Source organism: Thalassophryne amazonica, chromosome 12, assembly GCF_902500255.1.
Source record: "Thalassophryne amazonica chromosome 12, fThaAma1.1, whole genome shotgun sequence".
NCBI classification, from domain to species: domain Eukaryota; kingdom Metazoa; phylum Chordata; class Actinopteri; order Batrachoidiformes; family Batrachoididae; genus Thalassophryne; species Thalassophryne amazonica.
In genome coordinates, this window is record NC_047114.1 from 9,311,458 (window position 1) to 9,326,672 (window position 15,215).

The window sequence follows — 15,215 nt, forward strand, 5'->3', positions numbered from 1 at the left end:
TATGCAGTGACCCCTAATATATCCTCCCCGGGAAGAGGCTCTCGGTGTGGGCGTGGGCACTTGAGAAGTGTTGTTTGGTGGGCTTGCTTCTGTCCTGGGTACTCCAGGGGCAGGGGTTGGCATTGGGATAGTTGGGGGTGGTGGTGAGGATGGTGTGAGTTTGGGCTGTCTTTTGCCACATCTGAGTCGTGTGGCTAGAGTTGGTGTTTGTCATGTGCCATCAGCTTGGGTGGAGGGAAACTGTCTTCCTTTTGGGTCCATTGCGGTGACTTCAGTGCTGGTGCACACAATGGTGCCCGGGGGTCCTTCCCAGTTGTGTCCATGGGAACTGTTCCAGTCTTTCTGTAGGGTCAGGTCCTATTGTATCGAGTTGTGAGGTCACAAAATCGTCATGTGGTGATCCTGAAGAAGCACAGTGATTGAAGGAGAACAAGTCAACTGCAGTGAAGGTGTCGCCACCAGAGATGTGTAAATGTCTCCATGATGTCACACAGTGTCAGATCTGTTGTAGCACACTAAACCCTACCGGATGTCAGAACATTAGGGAGCACTGTGATAGACTGTGAAGAATTACATACTAGATCATGTGTACTTTAACACACATTACATCCCTGACCCATGTACATGGTCACAGTCACTGTAATGAGGTAGAGCAGAAGGTCCACATGCAGCCACGATGCTTTCATCATACACAGCGTTTGTCACATCACACTCTGCTAGGGCACAGTGGCTTCTATTGATTTCTGTTTGATTAAATTGTTCTTGTAACCCCTGAAAACAATGACTGTAAAAGTAATGCTTTAAATGGGACTTTTGTTGCATTGAGTTCCAACTTTGGAGTGGGAATTTTCAGTATCAACATTTTAAATTGTTTAATTTTTCACAAGTGGAACTTATTGAGAGGTTTTAAATCAGTTTCAGTGGCATTGCACAAGTGTAATCCTGTCCCTGGTGTCCTATCTGGATACCAAACCTGTTCAAGACATAAGTAAAAAACAAACAAACAAAAAACTGATGCCCAGTCTTCAAGACCATTCACATCCTGAGAGACTCCCTGCTGTGAAGCTACCGACCTCAGAGTATCATCGTCACATCATCTATGGCCAAGATTGATCCCTTAACCATGACACGTGATGTTTCAATTGCAACAACAAAATCCATGTTCACTCCAGCCTCTACCATCGAGCTCAGAACAAAAAACTATAAATACTGGAAAACCAGAGGGCCACAAATGCACATCTTCTCAACACGAGTAATCACAGACTGAAATGGCTCATGTGAGGACACTGCAAATGCAAATGAACAGTTTTAAGTCAAACCTAAGGAGGGACTGGTTGAGGAGGTTTGATCCTGAGGACAAGAGTATCTTAGTAACTACTGCTTATTGCCAACAATGAAAAAAACACCTTGGCTGCTCTCAGTACTCCAGAAGAGGAAACTATTGGCCAAGCATGAGGTGAACATGCACACACGCACACTGAGGCAAACAGCAAGAAGGTCTGAGGTTCAAAACCCTGTCTGTCAATTTGCTTGAACATGTGCAGTTGCATCTGGACGACGTGTGCACACTGAAGTGAAAACACGTGCACTCCCACGATCAAGCAAACAAACACCCATGACGACTTTTTTTCAAAACAAACTGCAGCTGTTTTCAACGCTTTGTCATAGGTGTGAGTGTGTTGAGAAGCTGGAGCGGCGGTGCATAGTTTGTAGGTTTGGGGATGGACGCACAGTGTGGGAGGAGCTTCCTGACGGCCTTTCATGCTGCAGACTACAGAGTCCGATCAAACGGCTTTAAGCTCATCAATGACAAGATCACCTCTGAATCCACAAGATGATGATGCTGAATGTTTTGAATTGTATATATACAATGTTATTGTGTTTCAACCTACAGTGACTCTAAATGAGGGCAGCTTAATTTCACGGTGGCCCCGTTAACCCCCGACAGCAGCTGATGAGTTTAATGTGTGCTAATAAGATGAAGCAGTCACAGGAAAGGCAATTCCAACACCCAGGAATGAACACACACACGCGCGCGCGCACGTGCGTGCACAGACACACTCACACAAGATTTGGGGTTCCTTAAATGATCCATTCTGGAGTCCAACATGAGTCCTGTTACGTCCCTTCTTTGCTTTAATATTCCTGTCATGATGTCTGATTGTAGACTTGTTGGCCTGAGAACGTCCCATTTCATTTGGTCTCTTTTTTTGTCCATTTCTCCTCAGGTTGCTGTAGGAGTGGTGCAGTAATCCACATTAGCTTTTGTGAGAGGTCACTTCAGGTCAATGCCCTGAGTCTGCGACTGTCCCTTCTCCTTGGCCTGAAAGAGACAACGTGGAAGACGACATCATCTTAAAATGACCATCAAATTGATTCAACATACAAATTACAATTACACAGTCATGAAAATGTCATATTTATCAATATCATTCATACATTGATTCATTTTATGCTGCTTATCAGGGTCTGAGTGTCAGTGGCAGCAGACCAAGCAGCTCATCCTATTCTTCTCCAAGTCCTATAACTCTACCTAGAGGATCCCGAGGTGTTCCCAAGCCAGCTGGGAAATATAATTCCTCCCAGTGCAGCAGATAACAGAATATTTACAGAGGAATCCTGAAAATGGTGATAGAAGCACCAAATTTGGCACAAATACTCCTTAGACATTACTCTTTTCAAAAAATCAATTGGCCACTTGAATTTTCAATAGGCAGCCAGGTAGGGGTCAATCGAAGAATTACACAGGGGTCAAAATTAAAAGATGCTCTAATCATATTGTAAATTATACCACATTATTTGTCTCGCAAAGATTCCAAAAAAGTATAGTTTGGACTATCTGTGACTGAATGTTCTGTTGTTATGGAGTAAAAACAGCTAGAATGGTGACAAAGGTCAGTTTCAGTTTGTCCAGGGGTCAAAAGTTCAAGTTGCTCTAATTTTGGTAAAAGATGTTGCAAATTATTGGTTGAAGTTAACAGGGTTTTAAAAAGGGATAGTTTGCACCATGTGTCATGCTTAGTTATCATGTGATGGGGTAACATATGTCACATGTCATAGAATCCAATGGATGTCGACATTGTTTGACCTTTACTTTGGAGATCAAACATTCACCACAATCAAAACTATTCCATTTATTAATCCTATTACTGTTGTGTGGGCCGCCAGAAGAGGAGGTATTGCTGGCCCACCACCAGAGGGCGCCCTGCCTGAAGTGCGGGCTTCAGGCACGAGAGGGCGCTGCCGCCACGGACACAGCCGGGGGTGACAGCTGTCACTCATCATCTCATGACAGCTGTCACCCATCTACACTTCATCATACTACTCCATAAAACCCGGACGTCATCTCCACCTCATTGCCGAGATATCATCTACCTGTGAAGGTAATTCTCTGCTAAACTGAAAACATTGACTAATAGTCTGAACTTCTTTGCAGCTGTTTTCCTGTAAGTGTTTCCTTATCTGTGGGATTGGCGTTTGGTGTGATCAGCGACGGCTTCGCTTCACACTCCAACCAGATAAGTGGTTAACAGGAGCTGCACGAGTGTGTGATTAGAGGTGGAGGTGACTTTCCACCTTCTGACTGTTTTTGTTACTGGGTGTGCACACACCCACATCTCACTGTTTGTGCTCCTCACCAGCAGTACCAGTTCCGACAGTCGGGGACTCACCTGGGAATTCAGGACTTGGCGGCTCCAGTATTCACCAGGTTCGGTGGCGGCGGAAACCGTGTGGTTCCGGCTCTTCTCAGGACAGACGTCTTCTATCCTCGAGCCTGCCCACACGTCACCTTTGTGTATTGACTGCTATCATATTCTGAGATTGTCTGTATAGTCGTTGTGCACATTCACAACATTAAATTGTTACCTTTTGGCTCATCTATTGACCGTTCATTTGCGCCCCCTGTTGTGGGTCCGTGTCACTACACTTTCCCCAACAATTAGTGGCAAATCATTTTTTTTTTTTCAAAAGAGGAATGTCTAAGAAGTATATGTGACAAATTTGGTGCTTCTATCACCATTTGCACAATTGTTTCAGTTATCTGCTGCACTACGCAGCATGTCCCCAATCTTCCCTGAGGTCTCTCCCCAGTTGGATGTACCTGGAGCACCTCCTTAGGGAGATGACCAGGAGGCATTCTCACCAGATTTCTAAATCACCAAAGCAGTCTCTGTTTGATACAAAGAAGCAGTGGCTCTACTCAGAGTCCCTCACATGTACATACAACCTGGTCTCACAGCAAGTCGTGATTCAGCAGCACAAAATATACATTAATCTATTGGTTCATGATATTGTGACAAAAAGCGCCTCATTTTCATCACGGCAGCACAAATTCATTCTAATTGATTCTGTAATGGCTGCACGAAATTAAAAGTGAAGCAAGGAGGTCGGGGTGGTTATGGTTAGGGTGGGAGGAGGAGTAGGGTTAGGTTATGGTTAAGCTTAGGGTTGGGGGTAGGAGTAGGGCTAATAATAGTGAGTTAAAAAAAAAACCCGTCACGAACCTCGTGACGGGATGATGAAAAAAAAAAACATGAGAGTGGGCTGGTATATACAGTAAGTATTTACAGCATTTGCCATGAAGACCAAAATTGAGGTCAGTTGCATTCTGTTTCCACTGTTCATCGTTGAGATGTTTCTGCAGCTTAATTGGTGTCCACCTGGGGTAAATTCAGTTGATTGGACATGATTTGGAAAGACACACACCTGTCTACATATAAGGTCCCACAGCTGACATTACATGTGAGAACAAAAAACAAGCATGAAGTCACATGAATTGTCTGTAGACCTCCAAGACAGGATTGTCATTTCTGCTGCTTTGAAGGTCCCAATGACCACAGTGGTCTCCATCATCTATAAATGGAAGAAACTGAATCCACCAGGACTCTTCCTAGAACTGACTGCTCGTCTAAACTGGGATATGGAGGAGAAGGGCCTTAGTTAGGGAGATGACCAAGAATCCAATGGTCACTCTGTCAAAGCTCCAGCATTCCTCTGTGGAGAGAGAACATTCCAGAAGGACAACCGTCTCTGCAACAATCCACCAATCAGGCCTGTATGGTAGAGTGGCCAGACAGAAACCACTCCTTAGTAAAAGGCACATGGCAGCCCACCTGGAGTTTGCAAAAGGAACCTAAAGAACTGTCAGACCATGAGAAACAAAATTCTCTGGTCTGATGAGACAAAGACTGAACTCTTTGGCGTGAATGCCAGGCATCATGTATGGAAGAAATCAGGCACCAGTGAAGCATGGTGGTGGTAGCATCATGCTGTGGAGATGGTTTTCAGCAGCAGTAACTGGGACACTAGTCAGGTGGGAGGGAAAGATGAATCCAGACATTCTGGAGGAAAACTTGTTCCAGAGCGCTCTTGACCTCAGACTGGGGTGACAGTACATCTTTCAGCAGGACAATGACCCTAAGCACACAGCCAAGATATGAAAGGAGTGTCTTCAGGACAACTCTGTGAATGTCCTTGAGTGGCCCAGCCAGAGCCCAGACCTGAATCCGACTGAACATCTCTAGAGAGATTTGAAAATGGCTGTGCACCGACACTCCCCATCCAACTTGAAGGAACTTGAGAGGTGCTGCAAAGAGGAATGAGCAAAACTGCCCAAAGATAGGTGCACTAAGTTTGTGGCATCATATTCAAGAAGACTTGAGGCTGTAATTGCTGCCAAAGTTGCATCAACAAAGTATTGAGCAAAGGGTGGGAATACTTACGTACATTTAATTTCTTACTTCATTATTTTTTAGAAATTTGCAAAAATTTCAATGAAACCTATTTTTATATTGTCATTATGGGGTTCTGTGAGGGGAATTTTGAGGGAAAAAAGTTACTTTACTTTGGAATAACAACAACCCTAACCTTAACAAAATCTGACAACACCACAAAGAAATTGATTCAAGTGCATGAATTAAATACATACTCCTGACATTTGATCACATCTAATTTAACTAATGAAAATTAAATTCCAACAGGACTTTGTCCTTGAAACTTTTTTCCAAGCTAAAATTTTGTGGAATTGGAAAATTGTGCTGTACAAGTGCGGTGCTCTAGTTCTTCTTTCGGCTGCATCTGTTAGAGGTCACCACAGCAGATCAATTGTTTCCATCTCACGCTTTTCTCTGTATGAGTACAGGGTATTTTTAAGTGACACATCTGAAGAATATTCAAATCAGAATGTTGTAAATGCAAAAGAACTACAACACTTCAATATTCTGCTGGCATGAATACACAAATAATCCAATTCAGTAAACACAATCTGGCCAAAACCCTAACTGTAACAACTGTTAATGTTTTTTCCACAAATTTTCAACAAGAAAAAAACTGCAAGATGGGAATTCTCAAGATAAACACATGTGCTGTTGATAATTTTGTGTGTCGTTCTGAATGTTCGTTCGTAAAACCCTTTTATTTGGAAAGCCAGACGTTGGGACCGGATGTTCTGAACATTGTAACATTCCCCAACCAGATTTACATCTAAAGTTTGTCACTGTTGAATCAGAGAAACGTCAGTGGCTGTACATTTTGTGTTGTACATGTTTACTGTTTAAATTGAATGGCATTTGTGTATATATTGAATATATTGTTTGTGTTTTTCTTTATAGTTTTTACATTGATTCATTCTGCTTATTTTGCTCACGGGGAGTCATTAAAAGCAAATGCAATGAAAAGGAGTTCAATGACAGTTAACCCTTTGGGGTCCGAGGGCATTTTTTGGACAGTTCACTCGCCTGGCATAAATGTTTTATTGTTGCTGTTAACAGCTCTCCCTGCATCCCACAATCAAGTTGTATGTCTCTTTTTTCAGGACAACCTGTGCTTTCAGAATATATATGTTTTTGTTGTGTTTTATAAGTGTAATAAAGGTTTACAGTCAAAAATAGGCAAGGAAAAAATAAAGCAAAAAATAATTTTCCACACACATTTATTCAAAACACACAGCAAACTACAATAAACAACTGTTTTGACACTTTATAAAGGTAATTTGAGGTCTTGTGTGAAAGACTTCACAACAAAAAGGTTCAAACACAAATGCACATTTTGAACAATATATACAAAATGGTCTATGCGTTTTGTTGTCCATTGATATGGTAAACAATGCTTTACGCAGAGAAAGAAACAGAGTTATCCAGTAACATTCACATGCAAACTAGTGGAGCAATCCTGATAGTTACACACTCTTTGTTTGAGCACGTGAGATTGTCATCAGAGGCTCTCGTGTGCTCCTGCTTTCACTGGTCGCTGTGTGTAATGGCGCAGGGTGCACTGAGTATGTACTAATAGTATGTACTCATTGGAGCTATTCAAATGGGCCAACTAGTAACATATCACTCCTGAAAACGAGCTTTGGCTTTTCACGTGACGTAAATCTGCCCTACGATTGGATTTTGGAAAACCATGTGATGGTGAACCAGTTCTGATTGGACACTCACATTGCACACGACATCACACAGCTTCTATGAGGAGTACAAAGATGGCCGGTGGCTGGCTCGAAAGTCCGCGGAGTTAACTTTTCAGCAAAAAAAAAAGTACGTTTCTATCTCATATCATTCAAAAGTTATTTATAATCTAATAAAGCTTGGTCTTAGCCATCGTATACGATGGCGTCGGCCCCAGAGGGTTAATCTGTGTACACACCGGGAGGTCACACATAGAGAGAACAGTACAGTAAAAGCCCTTAAATCAGATAGATTCAACATGAGCAGACATGGAAGAAGTTAAATTTGGAAAAGCAGCATCTGTGTCCAGTTCAAAGTCCACAACTTCTTCTCGGCACACATTTAAAGGCAAAATGGCTTGGTAGTTGATCACGTCAAAAGGATTCAAGGTGTCCACATCATCGAACCCACTGCTGCTCTTCAGTTGTCCTGGTTGAGACTACAAGAGGTCTATGCTGTGCTTTATTCAAACAAATACACAGCTTTCCTCATCTTACAACACAAGACAATGTCAGACTGAGGGAAATAAGTGACCTGCTTTTGGAGATTCTCTCAGCAAAAGAAGATGGCTGGTTTCAGTTATTTCAACACACCGCAAGGCATCAATCCAACAGTGGAAAAACTGCCACCAAACTTGCAAGATAAATGGCTTTCTGTGGGTTCTAGCTACAAAGAAGAATATGGAGTTTTCCTTTGTCTCTTTTCCTTCTTCAGGATTCATCAGGTGAATCCTGACGAAGAATTACACCACTTACACCAGTTCACAACCTACAGTGAGGTGTGATGGTAACAGGAATGCTATATCCATCCACAAGACCAACGTTCTTGCAGCACCAAAATCTAGATGGACACAGAAATCAGAGACGAACACAGACGGCAGGCATGATCCATCCAGTTACTGTCCCCTTCACAACAGAGTCCATCCTCTTAGAACTCAAGTTAATAAGTTAGATAAACTCTAACTTAGTTCAATTTCATTCATTTAGACGTTACCAATTGAAACAATTTAAGTGGGTTCAACTATTTTCTTTTTTCAGCGTAGGACCTTTAGACAGAAGACGTCAGAGTGCAAGAAGCTGTTAAGGGAATATAAGATGTTTCAAGTGTTGCTCGCCTTCTCATGTAGTTAAAGAATGTCATGTGGAGGTAAAATGCAGTGAATGTGATACCGACAGACACTGCACAGACTTGCATCCAGACAGGACTCCCACACCAACTGCTCATCCTGTTGAAAAGCGAGCTGCACCACATCCAGACCGCTCTGCTCCAGAGGTGACTTCTCAGTGCACTGAGACCTGAGGGTCTCCCTTCATGATCTTGTGCAAAGATGTGTCTAGTCAATGGCCTCTTCACACATAACATGAAGTTAACTAATTTCTCTAAAAAAATATTAGCCCTATCAGCTTACTATTTTTGTGGCATTCATCTTTGACTCAAAATACATAAGCATACCAAACGGCAAATGTCAGCTCTCCCCATTTTCTCTGTGATCTAAGCCACACACTTGCATACATGCACACAGAGGCCTCTTGGCTATTAATATATAGATTTCACAAAAGGTATCTGCCAATACAAAGTCTACTTGCAATTTCCTAAATATTGCACTGGCACAGAAACATATTGCAAGCACATTAAAAATCAAACCATTATGTATGCTTGACAAAGTCACAGCTCTGCCAAGTGTTGGGGGGGAAATCGCATTTAATAAAAGGTACTCCTTTCAATTATTTTTTTTTTTTTAAAGTGAAATACAGTGCATCCGGACAGTTTTCACAGCACTTCACTTTTTCCACATTTTATGTTACAGCCTTGTTCCACAATGGATGAAATTCTTTTTTTTTTTCCCCTCAAAATTCTACACATAATACCCCATAATGACAATGATTTTTTTTTTTTTTTATTAAAATGAAAAAAAAAAAAATCACATGTACATAAGTAAATCCTTTGCCATGAAGCTTAAAATTGAGCTCAGGTGTATCCTGTTTACATTGATCATCCTTGAGATGTTTTTACAGCTTAAGTGGAGTCCACCTGGGGTAAATTAAGTTGATTAGACATGATTTGGAAAGGAAATTCAAGAAACTCAAACTATTCCCAAAAACCATGAGGAGGAGAATCCATGCCTTCATGGACATGCTCCTCTCTGGGCCTACAGATGTCTATTCAGTTCTCCACCACTCTTTAAGGGTGGAGTCCTCTCCTTCGCCGACCCAGCTTTGCAAGCCCTTGGGGCATTTAGAGCCATGCATAAGAAGGAGGAGCCAGAACACGATGGCAATAAAGGAACGAGCAATGGTACAAAACTATACTAGATGGGAAAGTTTGGTGCTGAAAATGTAGGACATTAGGACATGATGCGTGGTAGAGGCAGGACAGCAACTTGGATATTGCCCGCATGGGGCCACTCAAAGAAGACAGATGCCAATCATACTTCAGCATGACTAGCGCCACTGGCCTATCAAACTTTCTCCACCTTTTTGGTCAACCTAATCTGCAAGGGTCACGCCTGTCAGACATACATGGCAACTGTGACAGGGGCAGTCTTGTATAAAGTACCTCAGTGATACTTGAGTGAAAATACACCGTAAATTCTGCTGAGTAAAATATACTCTGCCAGGATAACATTTAGTCCCAGTCTAGAGTAAAATACATGATTATAGCGTGAAATCAGCTCTACTGTCTTGTCAAATCAAGTGTTTCTACTCCAATAATAGTTGATTTTACACTGTAATAGAGTTCATTTAGCACTGTGATAAAGTATATTTACAATTTACTGTGTACAAGTATCTTAGCATAAAATTACTTTGGAAAAAGTTAGTCTCCTTTAAAAATATTACTTTAGTAAAAGTCTTAAAGTATCTGACATTTACTGTACTTAAGTATCAAAAGTAAATTTCTCATTTAAAATGTACTTTGAATAAAAGTATTGAGTAAAAGTAAAATCCAAAATGAGTGGAGAGTGAAACGGCGATGGAAAAGAAAGTCAGCGCGGTGTCTGGATAAACCAGGAGGAGGCCTCAGGCCCTACAAAAGGCTGGCTCCGCCTCTGATGGAGCAGTTGGTGTTGGTGAAGGGATGAGTGAGCAACAGGTGGATGGATGTACAGCTGTAAATAAAGTTGCGGTTCTTTTTCCAGGAAGACCCACACACACTTTTCTGTTAAACACAAGAGCCAGGCTCTTGTGTTTAACAGAACAGTCATTTATAGCAACACAGTTGTGACAAATTTAAGGAAAAGTAAAAAAAAAAAAAAAACTTTCAAGTGTCACCACCACAACCACTGCAAAGCAACCAACGCGGCACCACTTTTACGCAGCGCTTCTTTGCAAAAATTTCAAATAAATTAAAATGAAATGAGACACGTTTTCCCCTTAAGTGTGTGTCAACTCAGATATGTGCGCTGGACTCCAGCGGGAGCCAATGCGTGTGCGACAGCGTGTACGTGTTTGGAGTCCAAAGTGCAGATGGTTTTCACACTCCAGTCTTCTCTTCCTCAGCGGGGGCGCAGATTCAACCTGTCATCTTTTATATATATTTTTTTTTGTCTTTTAAATGTGTTTTATGTCAAACATGGCACTTGATGCTGCAGGAGTGGAAGGCGCTGCGCTCTGGCTGAAGACGACTGGATCTGCTGCACTCCTGCAAACATGTACTGCCCAATCAAATTTCTTCTACTTTTATAGTGTAGTAATGAGTAACGAAGATGGTTAAGGGAAATGTATCAGAGTAAAAGTATGTATTTTGAGGAAATGTAGTGGAGTAAAAGTGAAAGTCACCAGAAATGTAAATAAAGTACAGATACATCAAAATTCTACGTAAGTACAGTAACAAAGTATTTCTACTTCATTACAACACTGGACAGGGAAGTGTGTCAACACACTTGCCCTGCTTGACTCAGGTGCTTTATGTCTCTAACCCATCTTTCTAATTGAAAGGGAACCTTACCAAACTCTCCACAAAGAAAATAATGGAGCTTTGGGGGTTTCAAACCCAGACCTCTCACTGGAGGGCCACAGTGCGAGCCACAGAAGATTTCTTGCTCATGTCCAGATTGTGTAGAAGAAGTGAATGCATGATGCATGTTTATGAAGCTGTCATACTTACCCTAAGAGAGGGCCGAGGAGGTCTTACTGGTCTCACTGGTGGTTCCGGCTCCACTCTGGAGTTAACCCGTGTGTTGTCAAGTAGCTCTAGATCATCTGCTACATCAGGGCAGCTTATGTAGCCTCCAGCCCCAAACACTGAACAGAGGTCACCTTCTAATGGGTTGTGACTGGTGCTGAATGTTGAATGGTCCTGGATTACAGTCTTGTCATCAGGACAAGTGTTTGTGGTGCTGCTAGTGTAGATACTGGTATTACTGAAATCCAGCCCCAGCAGGTCTGTACTGGGTGGAGAGTTACAGATGTCTGATGACCCACTACTGTCAGAGGAGCTAGCCTTCATCTCCGAGTCCAGGATGCATTGGTTGTTTGCTTCAGGAATGTCCATGCTCAGCAAGTCAGCCATTTCCTGGTTATTGTGGCCACTGAGGTCCAGTTCTTGCTGTGTGTCATGAGTGAATTCCAGCATTTCTTGATTTTCATTTGTCCTGACATCCAGTAGTTCCTCTCTCTCATGGTGAGTGAAATCTAGTACTTCTTGATTTCCACTATTCCTGACATCCAGTGGTTCCTGTGTCTCCTGATGAGTGAACTGTAGCACTTCTTGATTTCTGCTATTCCTGACATCCAGTGGTTCCTGTGTCTCCTGATGAGTGAACTGTAGCACTTCTTGATTTCTGCTATTCCTGACATCCAGTGGTTCCTGTGTCTCATGATGAGTGAGCTCTATCACTTCTTGATTTCTGCTATTGCTGACATCCAGTGGTTCCTGTGTGTCAAGATGAGTGAAATCCAGTACTTCTTGACTTTCACTTTTCCTGACATCCACTAATTCCTGTGTCTCATGGTGAGTGAAATCTAGCACTTCTTGATTTTCCATATTCCCAACATTCAATGGTTCCTGTATATCATGATTAGTGAAATCTGGCACTTCTTGATTTTCACTGCTCCCAACATCCAGTAGTTCCATGACTTCTTGATTTACATGGCTATCAACATCAAGACATTCCTGGTTGCCATTGCTACCAAATTCCAGCTTTTCAAGGCAAGAGAATCCCAGCAGTGCCTCAAGGTCATGGCTATGAGGATTCAACACTTCTTGGTTATAATTATGAGACTTCAGCACTTCTTGGTTATCACAATTAGGAGCACTCAGCAGGTCTTCGTTAGGATAACAAGACGGTTCTTCTAAATTCATGTCATATTCAACAGACTCCAGAACTCCCTGACTGTCAACACTTGAAGGTTTCAGCATCCCTTGGTTTCCATTGTGAAAACAATCCAGCTGTTCGTGATTATTTTTGCTATGCGGTTCAAGTACTTCATTTTCATAAATTAAAGGTTGCAATAATTCCTGGTCTACTCCCTCCAGTTTACCATAGCTGCAATGATCCATTTCTTCATGGTCATCTAGTACTTCATCATTTTGTCCCTCTGGGCTGAGCTTGAAGCCATAAGGGTCAGAATCTCGTCCCATTTGGGAGGAAATAATGTCAAAACCATAAGGATTGAGTTTCGGTTCAGCAGCCAGAGAAGATGAAGGCCCATTGTCAAAGGTTAGGTCAGCTGCACTGACGTCTGGGCTTAGCTCTACATCATCAGGGTCTAAGAGCTGGTGACTAGAATGTTCTGGACTGAGTTTAAACCCGTATGGATCAAAGGAAGCCTTACTAACATGTTCATAGCTAATATCCAAACTCAACTCTTTGTCCTGATCACAGATGTTGCTCTCATCAAGTTTCTGAGACTCTAAAGAGTTCTGGGGAGTTGCAGGTTGTCCTGGTTTCTCTTTGACAGTTGGGGTTTTTCTGTAATTATTGTATGGCTTTGCCTTGCAATATGAAGCACCTTGGGGCAACTGTTTGTTGTGATTTGGTGCTATATAAATGAAATTGATTTTGATTTGATTCGATTCAAGGTTGCTTAGCCATTCTGTTCCTTGGCCGCAGGCAACATCCTGGGAAAGTGTTTCCACCTTGGTACCATGGACTGTCCAATCAGATTCTAACAGGACTTCATCACTGAATGCAGTCACAGCAACATCTGAACCTAAAAACAGAAGAAATTATGGGTGAAGCGTTAGAGTATAAAATGTATGGGACCAAACTGATAGGAAGAAAAAAGGGTAAAAATTAAAAACAATGAATGTTAGTCTCATTAGAACAGAAATTGCATAGTTAACACAGTGACACAAGGAGGTAGATTTTTAGAGTACACCTTCATTACGACAATATATACACTGAACTGGATCTCCATAAGATGATCACTGGCTGAAATGCCCAAATGACCCTAATATTTTCATTCGCTCAGAAATTCTTATATTATTTTAGGTGATCAGCCATGATCTTGAACAAACAGTTTTCATTCTTTGAGCCCTTTATGAAACAGAATGAGTCTGATTTCAGCTGTGCTTTTAACTTGCTGATGGACGGTGAAGATAAAAGCAAAGATTCTTTTGGGGGCCAGTCAAGTGCCCCATCATGGAACTGATTTTTTTTTTAATTTGAAGTCAAGTACTATGATCAGTTTTAGCCAGAACCTGTCGCAAGATACTTATTTTCCTGTTGTGTATTGCATATAGTCCAAAAACAGCTGGGTTTTTTTCGCAGCTACATTTTGCAGCTGCACCGCAGTTTATATGACATTTTCAGTGAGGTTGTAACAAAGCCATATGGCAAATGTAGTTACTGTCAGGTTTTGGACTACTGGGTGGTTGTGTTTTACAGCGGCTTGCAAAAGTATTCAGCCCCTTGGTATTTCATGCATTTTAATTTGTTTATGGCATTTCAAATACAAAAAGTAAATCAGGCTTCTCAATATAAAAATTTCTAAAATGATCTTCCTTAGACTCGAAGTGAAAGTAAATCTCTACAACTTGATATAAATTAATTAAAAATATAAAATCCAAGATGATGGCTTGCATAAGTAATCAGCCCCTTTGGTATAATACCTGTAAATAATCAGATTAATTGCCAGTTTTCTTCAGACAAGTCAGGGGATGGATACATGAACATTTCCAAGTCATTGTATGTCTTGAACTTTTACATCAGTTATGAAGAAATACAAACAGTATGACACTATGGTAAATCTTTGTGGAGTAAACAGTTCTCAAAAACTGAGTGACTGTGCAAGAAGGAGAAGGCTTCTGTGGCTGTGATTGGAAAAATTGTGCATAGTGCATGTTTCGCATTTTGTATACCCAGTTACACAGCTTCATGATGAAGTGGCACAGAGGAGGATTTTATTAAAGAAAACCTGAAAGTTCAGCTACAATTTGCCAGAAGGTACATCTGAAATGCAAGCCTAGATTGAATGTTTTGGCAAAAGACAAAATCAAAAAGCTGTTCATATGCTGTTGATTCATTTCAGCATATCTGTCAACTGAACTTGATGCAGTGTAGGAGCTGTTCGGGTCTGGTTTTGGTCAGGTATATTCCCTGTAGTAGACCTCAGCTGCTTGGCTTGCTCTGCCTTCCTAATAATGTCTTCAGTGCACAGATCCATGCACTGTATCAGTTTCTCTCGCACACCCCTATTCCCTTTTACCATACTGATTAACTTTAGCACAAAAAAATGTAAAGACATCTGTATGTTGGGCTCTTATTTTGAAGCTCTTGAAGAGTCAATCTTTCTGTTGTGATGGCTGGCTCACTGAATTGATTGTTCT

At 41.5% G+C, this 15,215-nt stretch overlaps 1 protein-coding gene across 2 annotated transcripts; it reads right to left on the minus strand.

Annotated features, from left to right (window-relative positions):
• Positions 1-353: 353 nt before the first annotated feature.
• LOC117521950 (nestin-like) lies at positions 354-12,521 on the minus strand. 2 transcript variants are annotated; one of them, XM_034183319.1, is made up of 3 exons: positions 12,307-12,521; positions 11,550-11,970; positions 354-2,323 (listed from the first exon to the last, which is right to left on the minus strand). In XM_034183319.1, the coding sequence occupies exons 1-3, from the start codon at positions 12,516-12,518 to the stop codon at positions 2,276-2,278; spliced, it is 681 nt and encodes a 226-aa protein (XP_034039210.1). In that variant the 5' UTR covers positions 12,519-12,521; the 3' UTR covers positions 354-2,275. The 2 variants fall into 2 exon arrangements, with proteins under 2 accessions (XP_034039210.1, XP_034039209.1); XM_034183318.1 differs by having other exon boundaries at positions 11,550-12,521.
• Between the last annotated feature and the right edge of the window lie 2,694 nt (positions 12,522-15,215).

Excerpts from the sequence above, each read along its gene's own strand:
- LOC117521950 (XM_034183318.1), bottom strand. The coding sequence starts at position 12,518 with ATGGAACTACTGGATGTTGGGAGCAGTGAAAATCAAGAAGTGCCAGAT. Across the intron at positions 2,324-11,549 it reads CTCCTCGGCCCTCTCTTAGG|GCCAAGGAGAAGGGACAGTC; the intron begins GTAAGTATGACA and ends TGTCTCTTTCAG.